Source organism: Oncorhynchus mykiss, chromosome 16 (genome assembly GCF_013265735.2).
Source record: "Oncorhynchus mykiss isolate Arlee chromosome 16, USDA_OmykA_1.1, whole genome shotgun sequence".
Classification (NCBI taxonomy): Eukaryota; Metazoa; Chordata; class Actinopteri; order Salmoniformes; family Salmonidae; genus Oncorhynchus; species Oncorhynchus mykiss.
Window position 1 is genome coordinate 68,368,394 of NC_048580.1, and position 19,818 is coordinate 68,388,211.

General features: G+C 41.7%; 1 protein-coding gene across 6 annotated transcripts; it reads right to left on the bottom strand.

Moving 5' to 3' along the window:
* Positions 1–1,601: 1,601 nt before the first annotated feature.
* On the bottom strand, positions 1,602–15,515 carry LOC110491166 (tyrosine-protein phosphatase non-receptor type 7). 6 transcript variants are annotated; one of them, XM_036947635.1, is made up of 11 exons: positions 10,388–10,601; positions 10,203–10,261; positions 9,564–9,699; positions 9,068–9,257; positions 8,886–8,970; positions 8,692–8,777; positions 8,255–8,392; positions 5,013–5,123; positions 4,092–4,249; positions 2,419–2,532; positions 1,602–2,083 (listed from the first exon to the last, which is right to left on the bottom strand). In XM_036947635.1, the coding sequence occupies exons 3-11, from the start codon at positions 9,680–9,682 to the stop codon at positions 1,933–1,935; spliced, it is 1,152 nt and encodes a 383-aa protein (XP_036803530.1). In that variant the 5' UTR covers positions 9,683–9,699; positions 10,203–10,261; positions 10,388–10,601; the 3' UTR covers positions 1,602–1,932. The 6 variants fall into 6 exon arrangements, 4 of the variants coding, with proteins under 4 accessions (XP_036803530.1, XP_036803528.1, XP_036803532.1 ...); XM_036947633.1 differs by lacking the exons at positions 10,203–10,261; positions 10,388–10,601 and adding an exon at positions 15,325–15,514; XM_036947637.1 differs by lacking the exons at positions 10,203–10,261; positions 10,388–10,601 and adding an exon at positions 12,979–13,039.
* Between the last annotated feature and the right edge of the window lie 4,303 nt (positions 15,516–19,818).

Below are 19,818 nucleotides of genomic sequence, written 5' to 3' on the forward strand. Positions count from 1 at the left end.
TTCTCAATGTGCTCCAACGTTTAATATTATTTATCACATATAAAGAAGCAATTCTCTTTAGTTTAGATTGATGTAGTTATAATTTTGTAACACTATTTTAACATTATGCTCTCTGCAAAGCTGCACAAATGATTGATTTCGTATCATACGCATAGCGTTTTACTGCAGACTTTTATTTTGAAGGCAAAATCAGAAAACCGGAGTTCTCGATGTTGCTTCCGGGACTCTAATGTTGCTGCCATGATGCTAATCAGAAACACCAAGTGAGAGAGGCGCTCGATAAAGAGGGACTCACCGCAAATTATGTTCTCAATTCACGACACTTGCCCTCTGCTGGAGAGACGGGGATCGTCACCGTAGCTCTTCTGCATTTCACTTTCGGTTTTACATATCAACATTTATTGATCAATTCTGTTTTACATATAAATATGTATTTATTAATCAATTAGCAAATCAACCTGGAACCTAGAAAAACAATAAATTATAACCTACTACACTACCGTTCAAAAGTTTGGGGTCACTTAGAAACGTCCCTGTTTTTGAAAGAAAAGCAAATTTTTTGTCCATTAAAATAACATTAAATTGATCAGAAATACAGTGTAGACATTGTTAATGTTATAAATGACTATTATAGCTGGAAATGGCTGATTTTTAATGGAATATCTACATAGGCGCACAGAGGCCCATTATCAGCAACTATCACTCCTGTGTTCCAATGGCACGTTATGTTAGCTAATCCAAGTTTCTCAATTTAAACGGCTAATTTATCATTAGAAAACACTTTTGCAATTATGTTAGCACAGCTGAAAACTGTTGTTCTGATTAAAGAAGCAAAAAAACTGTCCTTCTTTAGACTAGTTGAGTATCATGAGCATCAGCATTTGTGGGTTTGATACAGGCTCAAAATGGCCAGAAACAAAGACCTTTCTTCTGAAACTCATCAGTCTATTCTTGCTCTGAGAAATGAAGGCTATTCCATGCGAGAAATTGCCAAGAAACTGAAGATCTCGTACAACGCTGTGTACGACTCCCTTCACAGAACAGAGCAAACGGGCTCTAACCAGAATAGAAAGAGGAGTGGGAGGCCCCGGTGCACAACTGAGCAAGAGGACAAGTACATTAGAGTGTCTAGTTTGAGAAACAGACGCCTCACAAGTCCTCAACTGGCAGCTTCATTAAATAGTACCCGCAAAACACCAACGTCAACAGTGAAGTGGCAACTCCGGAATGCTGGTCTTCTAGGCAGAGTTGCAAAGAAAAATACATATCTCAGACTGGCCAATAAAAATAATAGATTGAGATGGGCAAAAGAACACAGACACTGGAAAGAGGAACTCTGCCTAGGCCAGCATGCCGGAGTCGTCTCTTTGCTGTTGACGTTGAGACTGGTGTTTTCCATTAAAAATCTGCCGTTTCCAGCTGCAATAGTCATTTACAACATCAACAATATCTACACTGTATATCTGATCAATTTTATGTTAATTTAATGGACAAAAACATTTGCTTTTCTTTCAAAAACAAGGACATTTCTAAGTGATCCCAAACATTTGAACTGTGGTATATGTATTTTGTCTTCAGAATGTCAAATAGACTGCAATTAATTAAAGCCAAGGGCATAACATATTTATTATCAGGGTAGCAAATATGGACAAAATGATTATTCATGAATTTCAATACAATTCAAACCAGTCCCACGTGTCCATAAAAATGCTGCAATAACTGTCACAGTCAAGGGGATGAGATTGCCACAGACAGCACATGAGCAGAGTTCCAGAAGCTTGTTCTCCCATACAGAAAGACAGAGTTCCAGAATCTTGTTCTCCCATACAGAAAGACAGAGTTCCAGAATCTTGTTCTCCCATACAGAAAGACAGAGTTCCAGAAGCTTGTTCTCCCATACAGAAAGACAGAGCTTCAGCTGGGCTTTCTCTGTCACCGCGTTTCTCCTGTAGTACTGCCAGTCTGGACAGGGACAGAGACAGGGCTCTCTGAGCCACAGTCTGTGTTCACCAGCTGTCGGCTGTACTGGGCCAGGGTAAGGTACAGGAACTGGTACTGTTCACTGGTCTGTATCATACCACCCCTGACAAAACAAACAATCAATCAATCACATTTATTTTATAAAGCATTTTTTACATCAGCAGTTGTCACAAAGTGCTTTACAGATACCCAGCCTAAAACCCCAAAGAGCAACACAGAGCGGCAGAGAGTGAAGGAGCAGCATCCCCAAGCTCCGCATCTGAGATCCCTATCACTACAGCACTTTTTAAATAACTCAAGACAAATTTCAAATGCATTGTTAGAAGCAAGGTGCTCACTTGATAGTTTACTTGATAGAAACAGAGTTTGATTGAAATGTGCTTGGCGTTTTACTACCAGCAGCAGGGCAGCAGCAGGGCAGTGTGTAGTAGCTAGTACCTGTCGAGGCGTAGCTTGCAGACGATTCCGAGCACGTCAGCCTTACTGGTGTGTTTTAGCTGCAGGCATCCAATGCTGCTGGCGATGAAACAACCTGTTCTACCAATCCCTGCACTGTAGTGGAGAGCATATGACAAATTAAGTCAAGTAGAGTCACAGCATGTCTGACTCCAACCTGATCCTCCTGACAACCTGTTCTACCAATCCCTGCACTGTAGTGGAGAGCATATGACAAATTAAGTCAAGTAGAGTCACAGCATGTCTGACTCCAACCCGGATCCTCCTGACAACTTGTTCTACTAGTCACCCCTTTTTAAAATGTGAAAGGAATGTGAAGGCAGCCAGGGGTCTTATAATAAACAACACAGACAGAGAAACACGTGATGGAGACATTGGAAATCCTGAGAGTCTCCAGACAACGGTCCTAAATTAGCAGAGCAGAAATTTGACGAACTGACTTGTTGGAAAGGACATGTATCTATTCTCCAGCCTCTGCTACAGTATTTGCCTGCAATACACAGTCCACATACAGAACATACACGGATCGGACACAAAACAAAATGAATTCCATAGCATTCACCTTTTGTCGTCAGTAAGTGAACTCAAGCTAGTCACGGTAAATCATCATTGTAAGAATTTAATTCTGACTGACATGGTATGTGAAATGGAGCCTCCCTTAAGGGTGTCCACATACTTTTGTATATATACTGTATAAACACGCTGGAAGCGAGAACCGTTCAATTAGCCTCAGACTATTTTCTTATCAAGGACATTCTATAACATATGCCAATGTTAGTTCTCTCACATTTATCAAAGTGACAGTTAATGACAGCTCGTGTTAAGGGTTGTGTTGATGAGAGCCAGTGTTAAGGGTTGTGTTAATGAGAGCCAGTGTTAAGGGTTGTGTTGATGAGAGCCAGTGTTAAGGGTTGTGTTGATGAGAGCCAGTGTTAAGGGTTGTGTTGATGAGAGCCAGTGTTAAGGGTTGTGTTGATGAGAGCCAGTGTTAAGGGTTGTGTTGATGAGAGCCAGTGTTAAGGGTTGTGTTGATGAGAGCCAGTGTTAAGGGTTGTGTTAATGAGAGCCAGTGTTAAGGGTTGTGTTGATGAGAGCCAGTGTTAAGGGTTGTGTTGATGAGAGCCAGTGTTAAGGGTTGTGTTAATGAGAGCCAGTGTTAAGGGGTGTGTTAATGAGAGCCAGTGTTAAGGGTTGTGTTGATGAGAGCCAGTGTTAAGGGTTGTGTTAATGAGAGCCAGTGTTAAGGGTTGTGTTGATGAGAGCCAGTGTTAAGGGTTGTGTTGATGAGAGCCAGTGTTAAGGGTTGTGTTGATGAGAGCCAGTGTTAAGGGTTGTGTTGATGAGAGCCAGTGTTAAGGGTTGTGTTAATGAGAGCCAGTGTTAAGGGTTGTGTTAATGAGAGCCAGTGTTAAGGGGTGTGTTAATGAGAGCCAGTGTTAAGGGTTGTGTTGATGAGAGCCAGTGTTAAGGGTTGTGTTAATGAGAGCCAGTGTTAAGGGGTGTGTTAATGAGAGCCAGTGTTAAGGGTTGTGTTGATGAGAGCCAGTGTTAAGGGTTGTGTTGATGAGAGCCAGTGTTAAGGGTTGTGTTAATGAGAGCCAGTGTTAAGGGTTGTGTTGATGAGAGCCAGTGTTAAGGGTTGTTTTAGTGTGGACCTGCAATGGACAATGGTGGTTCCTAGGCCGGGGTGGGACTGCCTGTGTTCCTCCACGTCCACCACCAGTCTGAGCAGAGGTCCAGTACAGTCTGGAGTCTGGTGGTCTGGCCATGTGGAGTACCAGTAGTGCCTCACCTGCCTGCTCTCTGAGCCCACCTGTATGACACATTGTTGTTAGTAAGTTAACTGCTTCATTCATCCATCCATCCATCCGTCCCTTTGTTCATCCATCCATCCATCCCTTCATTCATACATACATCCCTTCATCTATCATTCCATCCATCCCAAAATTCATTCATCCATCCATCCCTACATTCATCCATCCATCCATCCCTACATTCATCCATCCATCCCTTCATTAATTCATTCATCCATCCATCCATCCATCCCTTCATTAATTCATCCATCCATCCCTACATTCATCCATCCCTTCATTAATTCATCCATCCATCCCTACATTCATCCATCCATCCCTTCATTAATTCATCCATCCATCCATCCCTACATTCATCCATCCATCCCTACATTCATCCATCCCTTCATTAATTCATCCATCCATCCCTACATTCATCCATCCATCCCTTCATTAATTCATCCATCCATCCATCCCTACATTCATCCATCCATCCCTTCATTAATTCATCCATCCATCCCTTCATTAATCCATCCATCCATCCATCCATCCATCATCCATCCATTCATTCATTCATCCACCCATCCATTCATCCATTCATTCATTCATTCATTCATCCATCCATCCATCCATCCCTTCAATCATTTATCGGTCCATCCATGCATTCATTTATTCATCCATCCATCCCTTCTTTCATTCAGAAGTGTTGAAGTTCTGAAACTGGTGTAACCCATAGCTTTTACTGGCATTATGAGATGTTCAGACAACAATAACCTACTATCTCACCTGAATAATTGTGTCTCGAATTGTGTAGCCATCACATTCTTTCACAATGGCCACTCTGAGCTCAAATCTGCCATAGCTGCCCTCCTTCTCTGGCCAGTAAAGCTCACACTTCTGAAACACAGAACACACTTTCTGTATACTTCAGACATGAACCAAAGTCTCTAACAAGGATTTTATAAACCATCTCTGCTTTATCACCAATGGGTCTGTCAAAGGAAACCCGTTAGGAGGTTAGACTTCAAGATTTATTGACACACCCGTGCATCAATCTAAGAAACATAATAAGAAAATCCCCATCAAAATCTGTCAGTTTAAGCTAGAGATATCTTTTTACATGGGCTGTGCGTCTCAACCCACTGCATCCGCCTATGTCGGCCTTCCCCATCTGCGGTGGAAGGTGGCCGAGCTACAGCCGTGTTTGTCAGACCAGGAGACATCCCATCTGCGGTGAGACATCCCATCTGTGGTGGAAGGTGGCCGAGCCACAGCCGTGTTTGTCAGACCAGGAGACATCCCATCTGTGTTGGAAGGTGGCCGAGCTACAGCCGTGTTTGTCAGACCATGAGACATCCCATCTGTGTTGGAAGGTGGCCGAGCCACAGCGGTGTTTGTCAGACCATGAGACATCCCCTCTGTGGTGGAAGGTGGCTGAGCTACAGCGGTGTTTGTCAGACCAGGAGACATCCCATCTGTGGTGGAAGGTGGCTGAGCTACAGCGGTGTTTGTCAGATCATGAGACATCCCATCTGTGGTGGAAGGTGGCCGAGCCACAGCCGTGTTTGTCAGACCATGAGACATCCCATCTGTGGTGGAAGGTGGCCGAGCCACAGCCGTGTTTGTCAGACCAGGAGACATCCCATCTGTGGTGGAAGGTGGCCGAGCCACAGCCGTGTTTGTCAGACCAGGAGACATCCCATCTGTGTTGGAAGGTGGCCGAGCTACAGCCGTGTTTGTCAGACCAGGAGACATCCCATCTGCGGTGGAAGGTGGCCGAGCCACAGCCGTGTTTGTCAGACCAGGAGACATCCCCTCTGCGGTGAGACATCCCATCTGTGGTGGAAGGTGGCCGAGCCACAGCCGTGTTTGTCAGACCAGGAGACATCCCATCTGTGTTGGAAGGTGGCCGAGCTACAGCCGTGTTTGTCAGACCATGAGACATCCCATCTGTGTTGGAAGGTGGCCGAGCTACAGCCGTGTTTGTCAGACCATGAGACATCCCATCTGCGGTGGAAGGTGGCCGAGCTACAGCCGTGTTTGTCAGACCATGAGACATCCCATCTGTGTTGGAAGGTGGCCGAGCCACAGCCGTGTTTGTCAGACCAGGAGACATCCCCTCTGCGGTGAGACATCCCATCTGTGGTGGAAGGTGGCCGAGCCACAGCCGTGTTTGTCAGACCATGAGACATCCCATCTGCGGTGAGACATCCCATCTGTGGTGGAAGGTGGCCGAGCCACAGCCGTGTTTGTCAGACCAGGAGACATCCCATCTGTGTTGGAAGGTGGCCGAGCCACAGCGGTGTTTGTCAGTCCATGAGACATCTTGAAAATTGGTCTTCTCACGAAAACGTCCATGCAAATTAATAGCACCACTCGACAGAAAGACTCTCACACACCTTATTCCTTATGATACATTTTTTGACTCTTTGTTGCCATTTATTGATGTGTTTCTATGGGCTTTAGTAGAATAGGCCAAATTCAATATTTTATCCCCCAAAAAATGTATATATATATATATATATATATATATATATACAGTTGAAGTCTGAGATTACAAACACTTAGGTTGGAGTCATTAAAACTAGTTTTTTCAACCACTCCACAAATTTTCTGATAACAAACTATGGATTTGACATCTACTTTGTGCATGACATAAGTCATTTTTCCAACAATTGTTTACAGACAGATCATTTCCCTTATAATTCACTGTATCACAATTCCAGTGGGTCAGAAGTTTACATACACTAAGTTGACTGTGCCTTTAAACAGCTTGGAAAATTCCAGAAAATGATGTCATGGCTTTAGAAGTTTCTGATAGGCTAATTGACATAATTTGAGTCAAATGGAGGTGTACATGTGGATGTATTTCAAGGACTACCTTCAAACTCAGTGCCTCTTTGCTTGACATCATGGGAAAATGAAAAGAAATCAGCCAAGACCTCAGAAATAAAATCGTTGACCTCCACAAGTCTGGTTCATCCTTGGGAGCAATTTCCAAACGCCTGAAGGTACCACGTTCATCTGCACAAACAATAGTATGCAAGTATAAACACCATGGGACCACACAGCCGTCATACCGCTCAGGAAGGAGACACGTTCTGTCTCCTAGAGATGAACGTACTTTGGTGCAAAAAGTGCAAATCAATCCCAGAACAACAGCAAAGGACCTTGTGAAGATGCTGGTTCAAAAGTAGTTTTATCCACAGTAAAACGAGTCCTATATCGACATAACCTGAAAGGCCGCTCAGCAATGAAGAAGCTACTGCTCCGAAACCTGCCATAAAAAAGCCAGACTATGGTTTGCAACTGCACATGGGGACAAAGATCATACATCAAACAAAATTAGAACTGTTTGGCCATAATGACCATCATTATGTTTGGAGGAAAAAAGGGGACGCTTGCAAGCCGAAGAAAACCATCTCAACAGTGAAGCACGGGGTGGCAGCATCATGTTGTGGGTGTGCTTTGCTGCAGGAGGGACTGGTGCACTTCACAAAATAGATAGCTTCATGAGGGAGGAAAATGATGTAGATATATTGAAGCAACATTTCAAGACATCTGTCAGGAAGTTAAAGTGATGAAAGAAATAAAAGCTGAAATAAATAATTCTCTCTACTATTATTCTGACATTTCACATTCTTAAAATAAAGTGGTGATCCTAACTGACTTAAGACAGGGAATTTTTATTAGGATTAAATGTCAGGAATTGTGAAAAACTGAGTTTAAATGTATTTGGCTAAGGTGTATGTAAACTTCCGACTTCAACTGTATATGTACATATATATTTATTTTTTGTTTTACATAAAGGGGTCCTAAAATTAGAAAACAAATAGCTAGATGAACTAAATGAAATAGCTAAAAGAAGGGGGGGGGGGTGTTCTACTAAGCTGAAATATGGATTGTTTTAACAACCTCTACTAGCGTAGTAGAACCCCCCCCCCCACACACACACATACACACACACACACACAACGGCTTAGACTTTTAGAGGTTAGGAGAGAAATGGAAGCAGGATGGGATTTCACCTCCTTCTTCTCCTTCAGCTTGGTGATCATGACAATGGTGGTGGATCTCTCCTGCCACACCATTTCCCAGAAGTCAAGCACGGTGTTGAGCATGGGGCCCTGGGTGGCGATGTAGGCGCTAGGTGCACCGTTGTAACCCTGCGTGGGCGACAGCAAGATATGGGGCTGTGTCATTTCCACTTTGACTTCCTGTGGGTTTCCTTGGTTGACATCATGATACACCCACGTAAATCAACTATATCACTCTCCACATCCTTAACATCCTCTGTGCAATGCGTATGCTATACTTTCACACAACCTTTTATATACATTTTTATGACCTTTTTGCATGACTTCATGTTCACCTACTTACACTTCTTCATCCCCATAAGGTCTAGAATGACTTTAAGTCTGCGTAACTTAAACACAAATAAAAACAAATTACAGGTGGTTCTAACCTTTATGTAGTTAGCGTTAATGTATCTTTCAGTCTCGCCCGCCTCCTCTGCTGCGGGGTTCCTCAGACACACACGGGTCTCAGGATCTGGTTAAACATGATTATAGTTTATACATAGGTTATTATATTGTCTGGGTGCCAGTGTGTTTCGGGATTTATCAACTCATGCTTATCAATTTTTACTTAGTCACTCACTTGGCAGTATGGTCTTGTATCTGTCCTTTAAAGCACGTCCTGGAATATCCAGCTCTGAAGGATTCACAAAGTTTGGAGGAATTTTCTGTTGGAAAAAACGGACAGGCTTAAGGTCCAGATTCAACTTGATCCTGCTTGCAGTCAATTGTCTGCATATAGTAACAGTTACAGTAGATACCAACCTGGTACTCTGAGTTCAGCCTGCTGGTCTCTTCAGACGCCTCCTGCAGCTGAGAGGGGGTCAGAGGGCGTGTTGAGGTCCTCAGCAGGTGGAGGATGGTCTCTCTGGGAGTGGAGATGGAGCATAGGGTCTCCACTGCTTCCAGACTGAGACTGCTCACGCCCAGCACCAGGGAAACATTGGACCCCCGTCTGAGGATGATTGGAACCACAGAGAGGACAAAACGATCAAAGACTCTATATGCATTTACGTAATGTATCACTTATAGGTTATCATAAAATATATTTTGATTTGTTTAACACTTTTTTGGTTACTGCATGTTCCATACGTGTTATTTCATAGTTTTAATATCTTCACTATTATTCTACAATGTAAAAAATAGTAAAAAAAACAAAAAAAACTTGAATGAGTAGGTGTGTCCAAACTTTTGACTGGTACTGTAGTTTATCCTGGCCTCGATGACAGTACTGTGAGTTGAATATCATGGATGTGTGTACCTCTCCTGGAGACGGACTGTTTTGCGAGGGGCTGTGGCAGCAGGGCAGGAGGCTGACTGGTCTTTGTCCACAGGGTGGGATGTTGATGATGATGATGTGGATTCTACTGACTCACTCATGGTGCTGTGTTGAATTACTGGTTGAATTTAGTGAAAACAATCCCAAGACAGAGAGAGAGAGAGAGAGACAGAGACAGAGAGAGAGACAGAGAGAGACAAAGAGGCAGGAGAGAGAGAGAGACAGATAGGGAGGGAGGAAGGGAGAGAGGGGAGGAGGGAGGGAGAGAGAGAGAGAGAGAGAGAGAGAGAGAGGGGAGAGAGCGAGAGAGAGAGAGAGAGAGAGAGAGAGAGAGAGAGAGAGAGGGAGAGAGAGAGAGAGAGAGAGAGAGGAAGGGGGAGAGCGAGAAAGAGGGGGAGGGAGGGAGGGAGAGAGAAAGAGAGGGAGAGGGTGGGAGGGAGGGAGGGAGGGGGGGAGTGGGAGGGAGGGAGAGATGGAGAAGAATAAAGAGGGGGAGTGGGAGGGGGAGGGGGAGAGAGGGAGAGAGGGAGAGAGATCACATTATTTCCTTACTATGCCTACACAGTGAACACACCACAAAAGTAATTCAATTCAAATGGAATTTAAAATATTTCACCCTACTTGTCAACTCTTCTTGTCAAAAGAACAGCAGTTAATGAAAGATCTCACATCCCCTGAAACTGACATTCACAACACATGACACGCAGTAGAGAAACACCATTGACTAAACATTTATTTTTCAGAACATCAGACATCATTTCTCTCCTTTGTTGCCTGATTGTTGCTAAACTAGGATCTATCCATACCTGAATCCTGGTCTGTCAATATGTCAGAGTAATCCTAAACCAAATGAAATGTCTGCCATTGACATGAACCAACCACAGTGAGAAACAGAAAGAGAGAGAGAGGGAGAGAGAGAGTAACACAGTGAGAAGTAGAGAGTGAGCAGGCACAGACATGCAGTCTTTTTGACACAGTGACTCAGTATGTTAATAGCTAGCCTCTTCTTTGGCTTCAGGTGCACATGTCTAAACGTGAGAGTGGATCAATCACTGAGAAGTTCCGGGAGGGAAAAGAAGGGGGAGAATGTTGTAAAGCTGGTGTTGTAAAGCTGGTATTGTAAAGCTGGTGTTGTGTTGTAAAGCTGGTGTTGTAAAGCTGGTGTTGTAAAGCTGGTATTGTAAAGCTGGTGTTGTAAAGCTGGTATTGTAAAGCTGGTATTGTAAAGCTGGTATTGTAAAGCTGGTATTGTAAAGCTGGTGTTGTAAAGCTGGTATTGTAAAGCTGATATTGTAAAGCTGCTGTTGTAAAGCTGGTATTGTAAAGCTGGTATTGTAAAGCTGGTGTTGTAAAGCTGGTATTGTAAAGCTGGTATTGTAAAGCTGGTATTGTAAAGCTGGTATTGTAAAGCTGGTATTGTAAAGTTGGTATTGTAAAGCTGGTATTGTAAAGCTGGTATTGTAAAGCTGGTATTGTAAAGCTGATATTGTAAAGCTGGTATTGTAAAGCTGGTATTGTAAAGCTGATATTGTAAAGCTGGTATTGTAAAGCTGGTATTGTAAAGTTGGTGTTGTAAAGCTTGTATTGTAAAGCTGGTAGTGTGAAGCGGATGTTGTAAAGTTGGTAGTGTGAAGCGGATGTTGTAAAGCTGGTATTGTAAAGCTGGTGTTGTAAAGCTGGTGTTGTAAAGCTGGTATTGTAAAGCTGGTATTGTAAAGCTGGTATTGTAAAGCTGGTATTGTAAAGCTGATGTTGTAAAGCTGGTGTTGTAAAGTGGATGTTGTAAAGCTGGTATTGTAAAGCTGATGTTGTAAAGCTGATGTTGTAAAGTGGATGTTGTAAAGCTGGTGTTGTAAAGCTGGTGTTGTAAAGCTGGTATTGTAAAGCTGGTGTTGTAAAGCTGGTATCGTAAAGCTGTTATTGTAAAGCTGGTGTTGTAAAGCTGGTATTGTAAAGCTGGTGTTGTAAAGCTGGTATTGTAAAGCTGGTATTGTAAAGCTGGTATTGTAAAGCTGGTATTGTAAAGCTGATGTTGTAAAGCTGGTGTTGTATTGTAAAGCTGATATTGTAAAGCTGGTGTTGTATTGTAAAGCTGGTATTGTAAAGCTGGTATTGTAAAGCTGATGTTGTAAAGCTGGTGTTATAAAGCTGGTATTGTAAAGCTGATGTTGTAAAGCTGGTATTGTAAAGCTGGTATTGTAAAGCTGGTGTTGTAAAGCTGGTGTTGTAAAGCTGGTATTGTAAAGCTGGTGTTGTAAAGCTGGTATTGTAAAGCAGGTGTTGTAAAGCTGGTATTGTAAAGCTGGTGTTGTAAAGTGGATGTTGTAAAGCTGGTATTGTAAAGCTGGTATTGTAAAGCTGGTGTTGTAAAGCCGGTATTGTAAAGTTGGTGTTGTAAAGTGGATGTTGTAAAGCTGGCATTGTAAAGCTGGTGTTGTAAAGTGGATGTTGTAAAGCTGGTATTGTAAAGCTGGTATTGTAAAGCTGGTATTGTAAAGCTGATATTGTAAAGTCGGTGTTGTAAAGTGGATGTTGTAAAGTGGATGTTGTAAAGCTTGTATTGTAAAGCTGGTGTTGTAAAGTGGATGTTGTAAAGCTGGTATTGTAAAGCTGGTATTGTAAAGCTGGTATTGTAAAGCTGGTATTGTAAAGTCAGTGTTGTAAAGTGGATGTTGTAAAGTGGATGTTGTAAAGCTGGTGTTGTAAAGTGGATGTTGTAAGTGGATGTTGTAAAGCTGGTATTGTAAAGCTGGTGTTGTAAAGCTGGCGTTGTAAAGCTGGTGTTGTAAAGTTGATGTTGTAAAGCTGGTGTTGTAAAGCTGGTATTGTAAAGCTGGTATTGTAAAGCTGGTGTTGTAAAGCTGGTGTTGTAAAGCTGTTTTTTTTGCCAATAGGTGAATCAGTAGAGCCATTCCTCAGTGACTCTAGGCTCAAGGCAGCTGCAAATATGCAATGATTTATTCATCATACTAACATAAACGTTCGCATACAGTATATTTGCTGATGAAGACCTTGAAGCGGGATTGTATGACAGAAATAAATAACGTACCAAAAAAAGAAATAGAAATAATCTCAGAGAAGTACAGAAGAAGTACAGTGCCTTAAGAAAGTATTCACATCCCTTCACGTTTTCCCAATGTTGTATTACAGCCTGAATTTACACAACACCCCATAATGTCAACGTGGAATAGTGGTTTTCATTAATATATATATATTTTTTACTAATGAATGAAAAATGAAAAAATAAAATGTCTTGAGTCAATAAGTATTGAACCCCTTTGTTGTGGCGAGCCTAAGTATGTTCAAGAGTGAAAATGTGCTTAACAAGTCACATAATAAGTTGCATGGACTCACTCTGTGTGCAATAATAGTGTTTAACATGATTTTGAATGCTTACCTCATCTCTGTACGCCACACATACAATTTATCTGTAAGGTCCCTCAGTCAAGCAGTGAATTCCAATTAATCTATTGGTAGATGGGTAATAAAAAATAAAAAAAGCAGACATTGAATATTCCTTTTGAAGTGAAGTTATTCATTACACGTTGGATGGTGTATCAATACACCCAGTCACTACAAAGATAAAGGCGTCCTTCCTGACTCAATTGCTATGAGCCAAAGGTGACTTTAAAACAGTCACAGAGTTTAATGGCTGTGATAGGAGAAATCTGAGGATGGATCAACAACATTGTAGTTACTCCACAATACTAACCTAACTGACAGAGTGAAAAGAAGAGAGCCTGTGCAAGATACAAATATTCCAAAACATGCTTCCTGTTTGCAACAAGGCACTAAATTAATACTGCAAAAATGTGGCAAAGCAATTCACTTTTTGTCCGGAAAGTGTTATGTTTTTGGGGAAAATCCAATGCAACACATCACTGAGTACCACTCTTCATATTTTCAAGCATAGTGGTGGCTGCATCATGTTATGGGTATGTTTGTCATCGTTAAGGACTGGGGAATTTTTCAAGAATAAAAAATAAATGGAATGAAGCTAACTAAGCACAGGCAGAATTCAAGAGGAAACCTGGTTCAGTCTGCTTTCTACCAGACACTGGGAGATGAAGTCACCTTTCAGCATCACAACAACCTAAAACACAAGGCAACACAAGGCGACATCTACACTGGAGTTGCTTAGCAAGAATACAGTGAATGTACCTGAGTGGCTGAGTTACAGTTTTGACGTACAGGTAAATCTACTTGAAAATCTATGGCAAGACCTGAAAATGCAAAAGATCAACAACGAATTTGACAGATGTTTTAAGAATTTTGAAAATAATAATGGACAAATGTTGCACAATCCAGGTGTGGAAAGCCCTTAGAGACTTACCCAGAAAGACTCACAGCTGTAATCACTGCCAAAGGTGCTTCTACAATGTATAGACTCTTTCTAAATTTGCCAACATTTCTAAAAACATGTTTTCACTTTGTCATTATGGGGTATTGTGAGTAGATGGGTGAGAAAAATACATCAACGTAATTCAGGCTGTAACACAACAAAAGGAGAATACATTCTGAAAGCACTGTAAATAGCTTTCAAGTTTGATATGAGCTCAAAAGCATTTTCAAAGAAAATATATATATTTTTTTCAAATAAAAATAGAAACATTTAAAATATAAATAAGACTTCAGTGACTATTAGAATATTAAATGATGAAGAGGTGATGTGTTTATTTATAGTTAAGCAAAAAGGCCCAAGGGGCTGTGGTATATGGCCAATATACCACGGCTAATGGCTGTTCTTAAGCACGATGCAACGCGGAGTGCTGGGATACAGCTCTTAGCCGTGGATATTGGCCATATGCTCACCCCGTTATCATCCAGAAGGTCAGTACAGGTCAGAACAGGTGCATCAAAGCTGGCATCAAGAGACTGAAAGACAGCTTCTATCTCAAGGCCATCAGACTGTTAAATAGCCATCACTAGCACGTCAGAGGCTGCTGACCTATATACATAGACTTGAAATCACTGGCCACTTTAAGAAATGGAACACTAGTCACTTTAATAATGTCTACATATATCCTGCATTACCCATCTCATATATATATACTGTATTCCATACTATTCTATTGTATCTTAGTCTATATATTCTTAATCCCATTCCTTTCCTTAGATTTGTGTGTATTGGGTATATGTTGTGTAATAGTTAGACTACTTGTTAGATACTGCTGCACTGTCAGAGCTAGAAGCACAAGCATTTCTCTACACCCGCAATAACATCTGCTAATCATGTGTATGTGACCAATAAAACGTGATTTGATTTGATTTGACATACCACAAACCCCCCCAGGTGACTTATTTCTATTATAAACTGGTTGTCAACATAATTAGAACAGTAAAAATACATATTTTGTCATACCTGTGATATGCGGTCTGATATACCACGGCTGCAGGCCAATCAGCATTCAGGGCTCAAACCACCCAGTTTATAATTATTACATAACAACAAAAATATGGTAAGGAAGCTCAGAACATAACCGTAAGCCGTACTGTAAGGATGGAAGACTGAGCTGAAACCGTGCATCAGCTGGGCTGAAACGCTGCCTCAGACTGACTAGCGAGTCTTCCATGTTCTGGGCGAAAAAGTGAGGTTAATTCCAAGTGATATGATGACGGGGTAAACATTATAACAAGCTGAAGACAATCTGTAGTTTATCCGCAGGCATACAGTACAGCATGCACATGCCTCTTGGTTGTCACTATCACACTGTCAATGAGACAGGCCCAGCAGGTAACTCACCAGCGCAAGGGGACTGCAAGTCGAAGTTGGCCCTCAGTTATCGCCTCTCTCCTTGTGTTCCTGTGTACCGTGTGGATGTGTGTTGGACCAAGGTCTCAGTCCAGACGAGCCAGCAGCACAGACACAGGCAGGTTTGACTCTTTTACTGCTTGGCTTTATAGGGAAGCTTATGAGACAATCATTTTTTTCTTCCTTTTTTCTACCTCTCCACCGCTTCCTCTCTACCCACCCACCCACTCATACTCTCATACCCTCATTTCCACACACGCACACGCACACGCACACAAACACACACAACATTCAAGGCTGCCTCACCCCTGCAGACTCAGTGCCACAGGCTTTGTGTAACCTCCAAGGAGAGCACACTAACCTCAAATGTGAATTTTTATGTTGGCTATTATTTTCTCTACAGCAACAAGGGACCAATGTCCACAATTACAACAATACAACCATTGAGACAATAATATACTATGTCAAATGTAAGAGCCCTATTGCAAGTATTTTCTCATTTCATCACAGTGTCTCCACAGTGCAAAAGTGAATAACAGTCGCTGTGGGCGAAATGGTCTAATGTTTATGAAATTGTCGTGAAAATAAGCATTGCTGTGATGGAAACAGCTGGGTGACAAAGAGAATAACAGGATTATTTTATTCATTAAATTTATTTAGCCTTTATTTAACCAGGTAAGTCATTGATACCACATGATCTTTTACATGAACAACCTGAAATACATCAATAATCTTGATAGAACACGGGTATTAGTCTTCTTCCTGTAGAAACGCTGAATAGTTTCCTATTATGGGGCGGCTGATAAAGGTCCCTGTAGTCGGCCCTTCTCCTTGTCTGGGTGGTGTTCGGGTGGTGTTCGGGTGGTGTTCGGCGGTCGACGTCACCGGCTTTCTAGTCACTACCCATCCATTTTTCTGTTTCGTTTTGTTTTGTCTGATTACACACACACACCTGTTTTACATTCCCTCATTACATTCCCTGTTTAACCATCTGACATATATTTCTGTTCTGTCCGTGATTGTTCATGTCGTTAGTGGTTGTGTTTGTGTTTGTGTTAGAGTTGTGTTGTGTTGTATGTTCCTATTTGGAATTTTGCTTTATTCTTTGAGTAAAACTCAGTTGGATTACTCTATACCTGTGTCCTGCACCTGACTCCGCTTTCACTCAGCACCCAATCGCTGACAGCGGCAGGGTAGCCTAGTGGTTAGAGCGTTGGACTAGTAACCGAAAGGTTACAAGTTCATATCCCCGAGCTGACAAGGTACAAATCTGTCGTTCTGCCCCTGAACAGGCAGTTAACCCACTAGGCCGTCATTGAAAATAAGAATTAGTTCTTAACTGACTTGCCTAATAAAATAAAATGTGATGTTGATTTACCACAGTGCAATGTGGGTATTTCAACTAACAACCTGGTCATCAATGCTAAGACAAAAAGGACAGGTAAATATTACAGTAAGTTTGTGGAAGTGGAACTTCGGCACAAAACAATTTATTGTATATTAAAGCTCATAGTAACACGTTGGCGGTATTCACATTGGAGGTAGTGTTGTGTTGATCCATGTAGGTGGCCAATGCAACACATGAAACTTGGTGAGGGTGAATGTGATTCTGCTTAATTCTAACGTAAGATCTACTATGCATCACCGTACAGCTATCACAGATGAGTCAGGCTTGTGGTGGTTGCTACGTGGGAGGTCAATCGGCCTGAATCTGGTAACAAGAGTTTGTGCAAGCCACTTCCTGTCATGCCAATACAACACTTCCTCTTGTTAACAGACATTCATTGGACTGCTTAAGTCACTTAGCCATACAGTGTTAGTCAGACACATGATAAACATGAATGTAAATACAGCGCCAGACTGTGAGACTGTAGATTTATAAGTCAGTTCCGTTATTGAGGACTACATCTCATAGACTTTGCCCAGATGGATTCAATAAATCAACGTAGCCCGAATGAAAGATACTGTGAGGCATACAGTACATGAGTAATCAATAATTTGCATGATGTGGAAAATGTGAGCTGAAGCAAAGGTATCGTTCAACCTATATCCTTTAGTAGTGCTCTGAACAGTTGAATGGAGATCCATATAGACCATTGCATGACCAGCTGTGATGATGATATGTGTCCTTTCACGTCTCCTCCCCACGCAGGCCAGGCAGTGAAACTCGTGATGTGACGAGGATGTTTTGTTTGTCCTTTTACTTCCTACTGATGAATATGTCACACACACACATCCCACTGGGCACAGATGTCAATTCAACATCTGTTCAACGTTCATTCAACGTCAATTTCATTGAAATGACATGGTTGCAACAGTGATTCAACCGGTGTGTGCCCAGTGGGACTGTTGTTGCCCTTGAAACATTGTTACACAACACTCTGCAAATAGTACAACAAGAATGTGTTAGAAACAGTAATATATGTTGATTGAATTAGACTGTATGCTACACAACAGTAATATTGTACCCCACACGGTTGAATTACTATCAATACAATCCTTGTACATAGTGACGTATAAGTCATCAACAGCAGGGGGCACTGCATGTTTTAGTCTTATCGTTTTCTGATTGGTTTTCACAATGCTGTATTCATGAGCTATTGCACACTAGGACAAATCTAATAAAAAGCAAGGTTATGTAATCATTATTCAAATGGTTTTGCCAATACAATGTCAGTTGCTCTTCAGAGAGTATCTAATTTTGGATTTTCAGAGAGGGTCTAATTTTTGTATTTCAGCAGATGTCAGTTGAGTGATTTTATGTTGCATTTGTCTTGCCTGGAAAATGACTAATGCTTTTGATTTGGCAATGCTATATTTTGGTTTTCTGTTGAAATACAGATTGCTGTGTATCATAGAGTATAGTCAGTGCATGTCTCCAGTCAGAGAAAAGTGTTCTGATTCTTCTAGGGGTTCTGAAGTGTTCTGATGCTTCTAGGGGTTCTGAAGTGTTATGTTGCTTCTAGGGGTTCTGAAGTGTTCTGTTGCTTCTAGGGGTTCTGAAGTGTTCTGTTGTTTCTAGGGGTTCTGGAGTGTTCTGATGCTTCTAGGGGTTCTGAAGTGTTCTGATGCTTCTAGGGATTCTGAAGTGTTCTGTTGTTTCTAGGGGTTCTGATGTGTTCTGATGCTTCTAGGGATTCTGGAGTGTTCTGTTGTTTCTAGGGGTTCTGAAGTGTTCTGATGCTTCTAGGGGTTCGGAAGTGTTCTGTTGTTTCTAGGGGTTCTGAAGTGTTCTGATGCTTCTAGGGGTTCTGAAGTGTTCTGTTGTTTCTAGGGGTTCTGAAGTATTCTGATGCTTCTAGGGGTTCTGAAGTGTTCTGTTGTTTCTAGGGGTTCTGGAGTGTTCTGTTGTTTCTAGGGGTTCTGAAGTGTTCTGATGCTTCTAGGGGTTCTGAAGTGTTCTTCACTCCACATACTGTAAGCATTGAAATAAAATAAAAACAAAAGCCTATGTCTCTTCCTGATCAGAATATCTGAGCATCATAAAGGTGTTCCAGAACTTCCATCAGACAACAAATTGTGTAATATCCCAGAGGATAAATGTCCCTGTAATATCCTAGAGGATAAAAGTCCCTGTAATATCCCAGAGGATAAAAGTCCCTGTAATATCCCTGAGAATAAAAGTCCCTGTAATATCCATGAGGATAAAGGTCCCTGTAATATCCATAAGGATAAAAGTCCCTGTAATATCCACGAGGGTAAAAGTCCCTGTAATATCCATGAGGATAAAGGTCCCTGTAATATCCCAGAGGATAAAGGTCCCTGTAACATCCCAGAGGATAAAAGTCCCTGTAATATCCCAGAGGATAAAAGTCCCTGTAATATCCCTGAGGATAAAAGTCCCTGTAATATCCAGAGGATAAAAGCCCCTGTAATATCCCAGAGGATAAAAGTCCCTGTAATATCCCAGAGGATAAAAGTCCCTGTAATATCCCTGAGGATAAAAGTCCCTGTAATATCCCTGAGGATAAAAGTCCCTGTAATATCCCAGAGGATAAAAGTCCCTCTAATATCCCAGAGGATAAAAGTCCCCGTAATATCCAGAGGATAAAAGTCCCTGTAATATCCCTGAGGATAAAAGTCACTCTAATATCCCAGAGGATAAAAGTCACTCTAATATCCCAGAGGATAAAAGTCCCTGTAATATCCATGAGGATAAAAGTCCCTGTAATATCCAGAGGATAAAGTCCCTGTAATATCCCTGAGGATAAAAGTCCCTGTAATATCCCTCAGGATAAAAGTCCCTGTAATATCCCAGAGGATAAAAGTCACTCTAATATCCCAGAGGATAAAAGTCCCTGTAATATCCATGAGGATAAAAGTCCCTGTAATATCCAGAGGATAAAAGTCCCTGTAATATCCAGAGGATAAAAGTCCCTGTAATATCCCTGAGGATAAAAGTCCCTGTAATATCCCAGAGGATAAAAGTCCCTGTAATATCCCAGAGGATAAAAGTCCCTGTAATATCCCAGAGGATAAAAGTCC

What these genes read in the sequence shown, in the direction of transcription:
- LOC110491166 (XM_036947633.1), bottom strand. Translation starts at nt 9,682, where the DNA reads ATGAGTGAGTCAGTAGAATCCACATCATCATCATCAACATCCCACCCT. An exon ending in ACAGTCCGTCTCCAGGAGAG is followed by an intron (nt 9,258 to 9,563) that starts GTACACACATCC and finishes AATCATCCTCAG; the next exon opens with ACGGGGGTCCAATGTTTCCC. An exon ending in TGCAAGCTACGCCTCGACAG is followed by an intron (nt 2,084 to 2,418) that starts GTACTAGCTACT and finishes TTGTTTTGTCAG; the next exon opens with GGGTGGTATGATACAGACCA.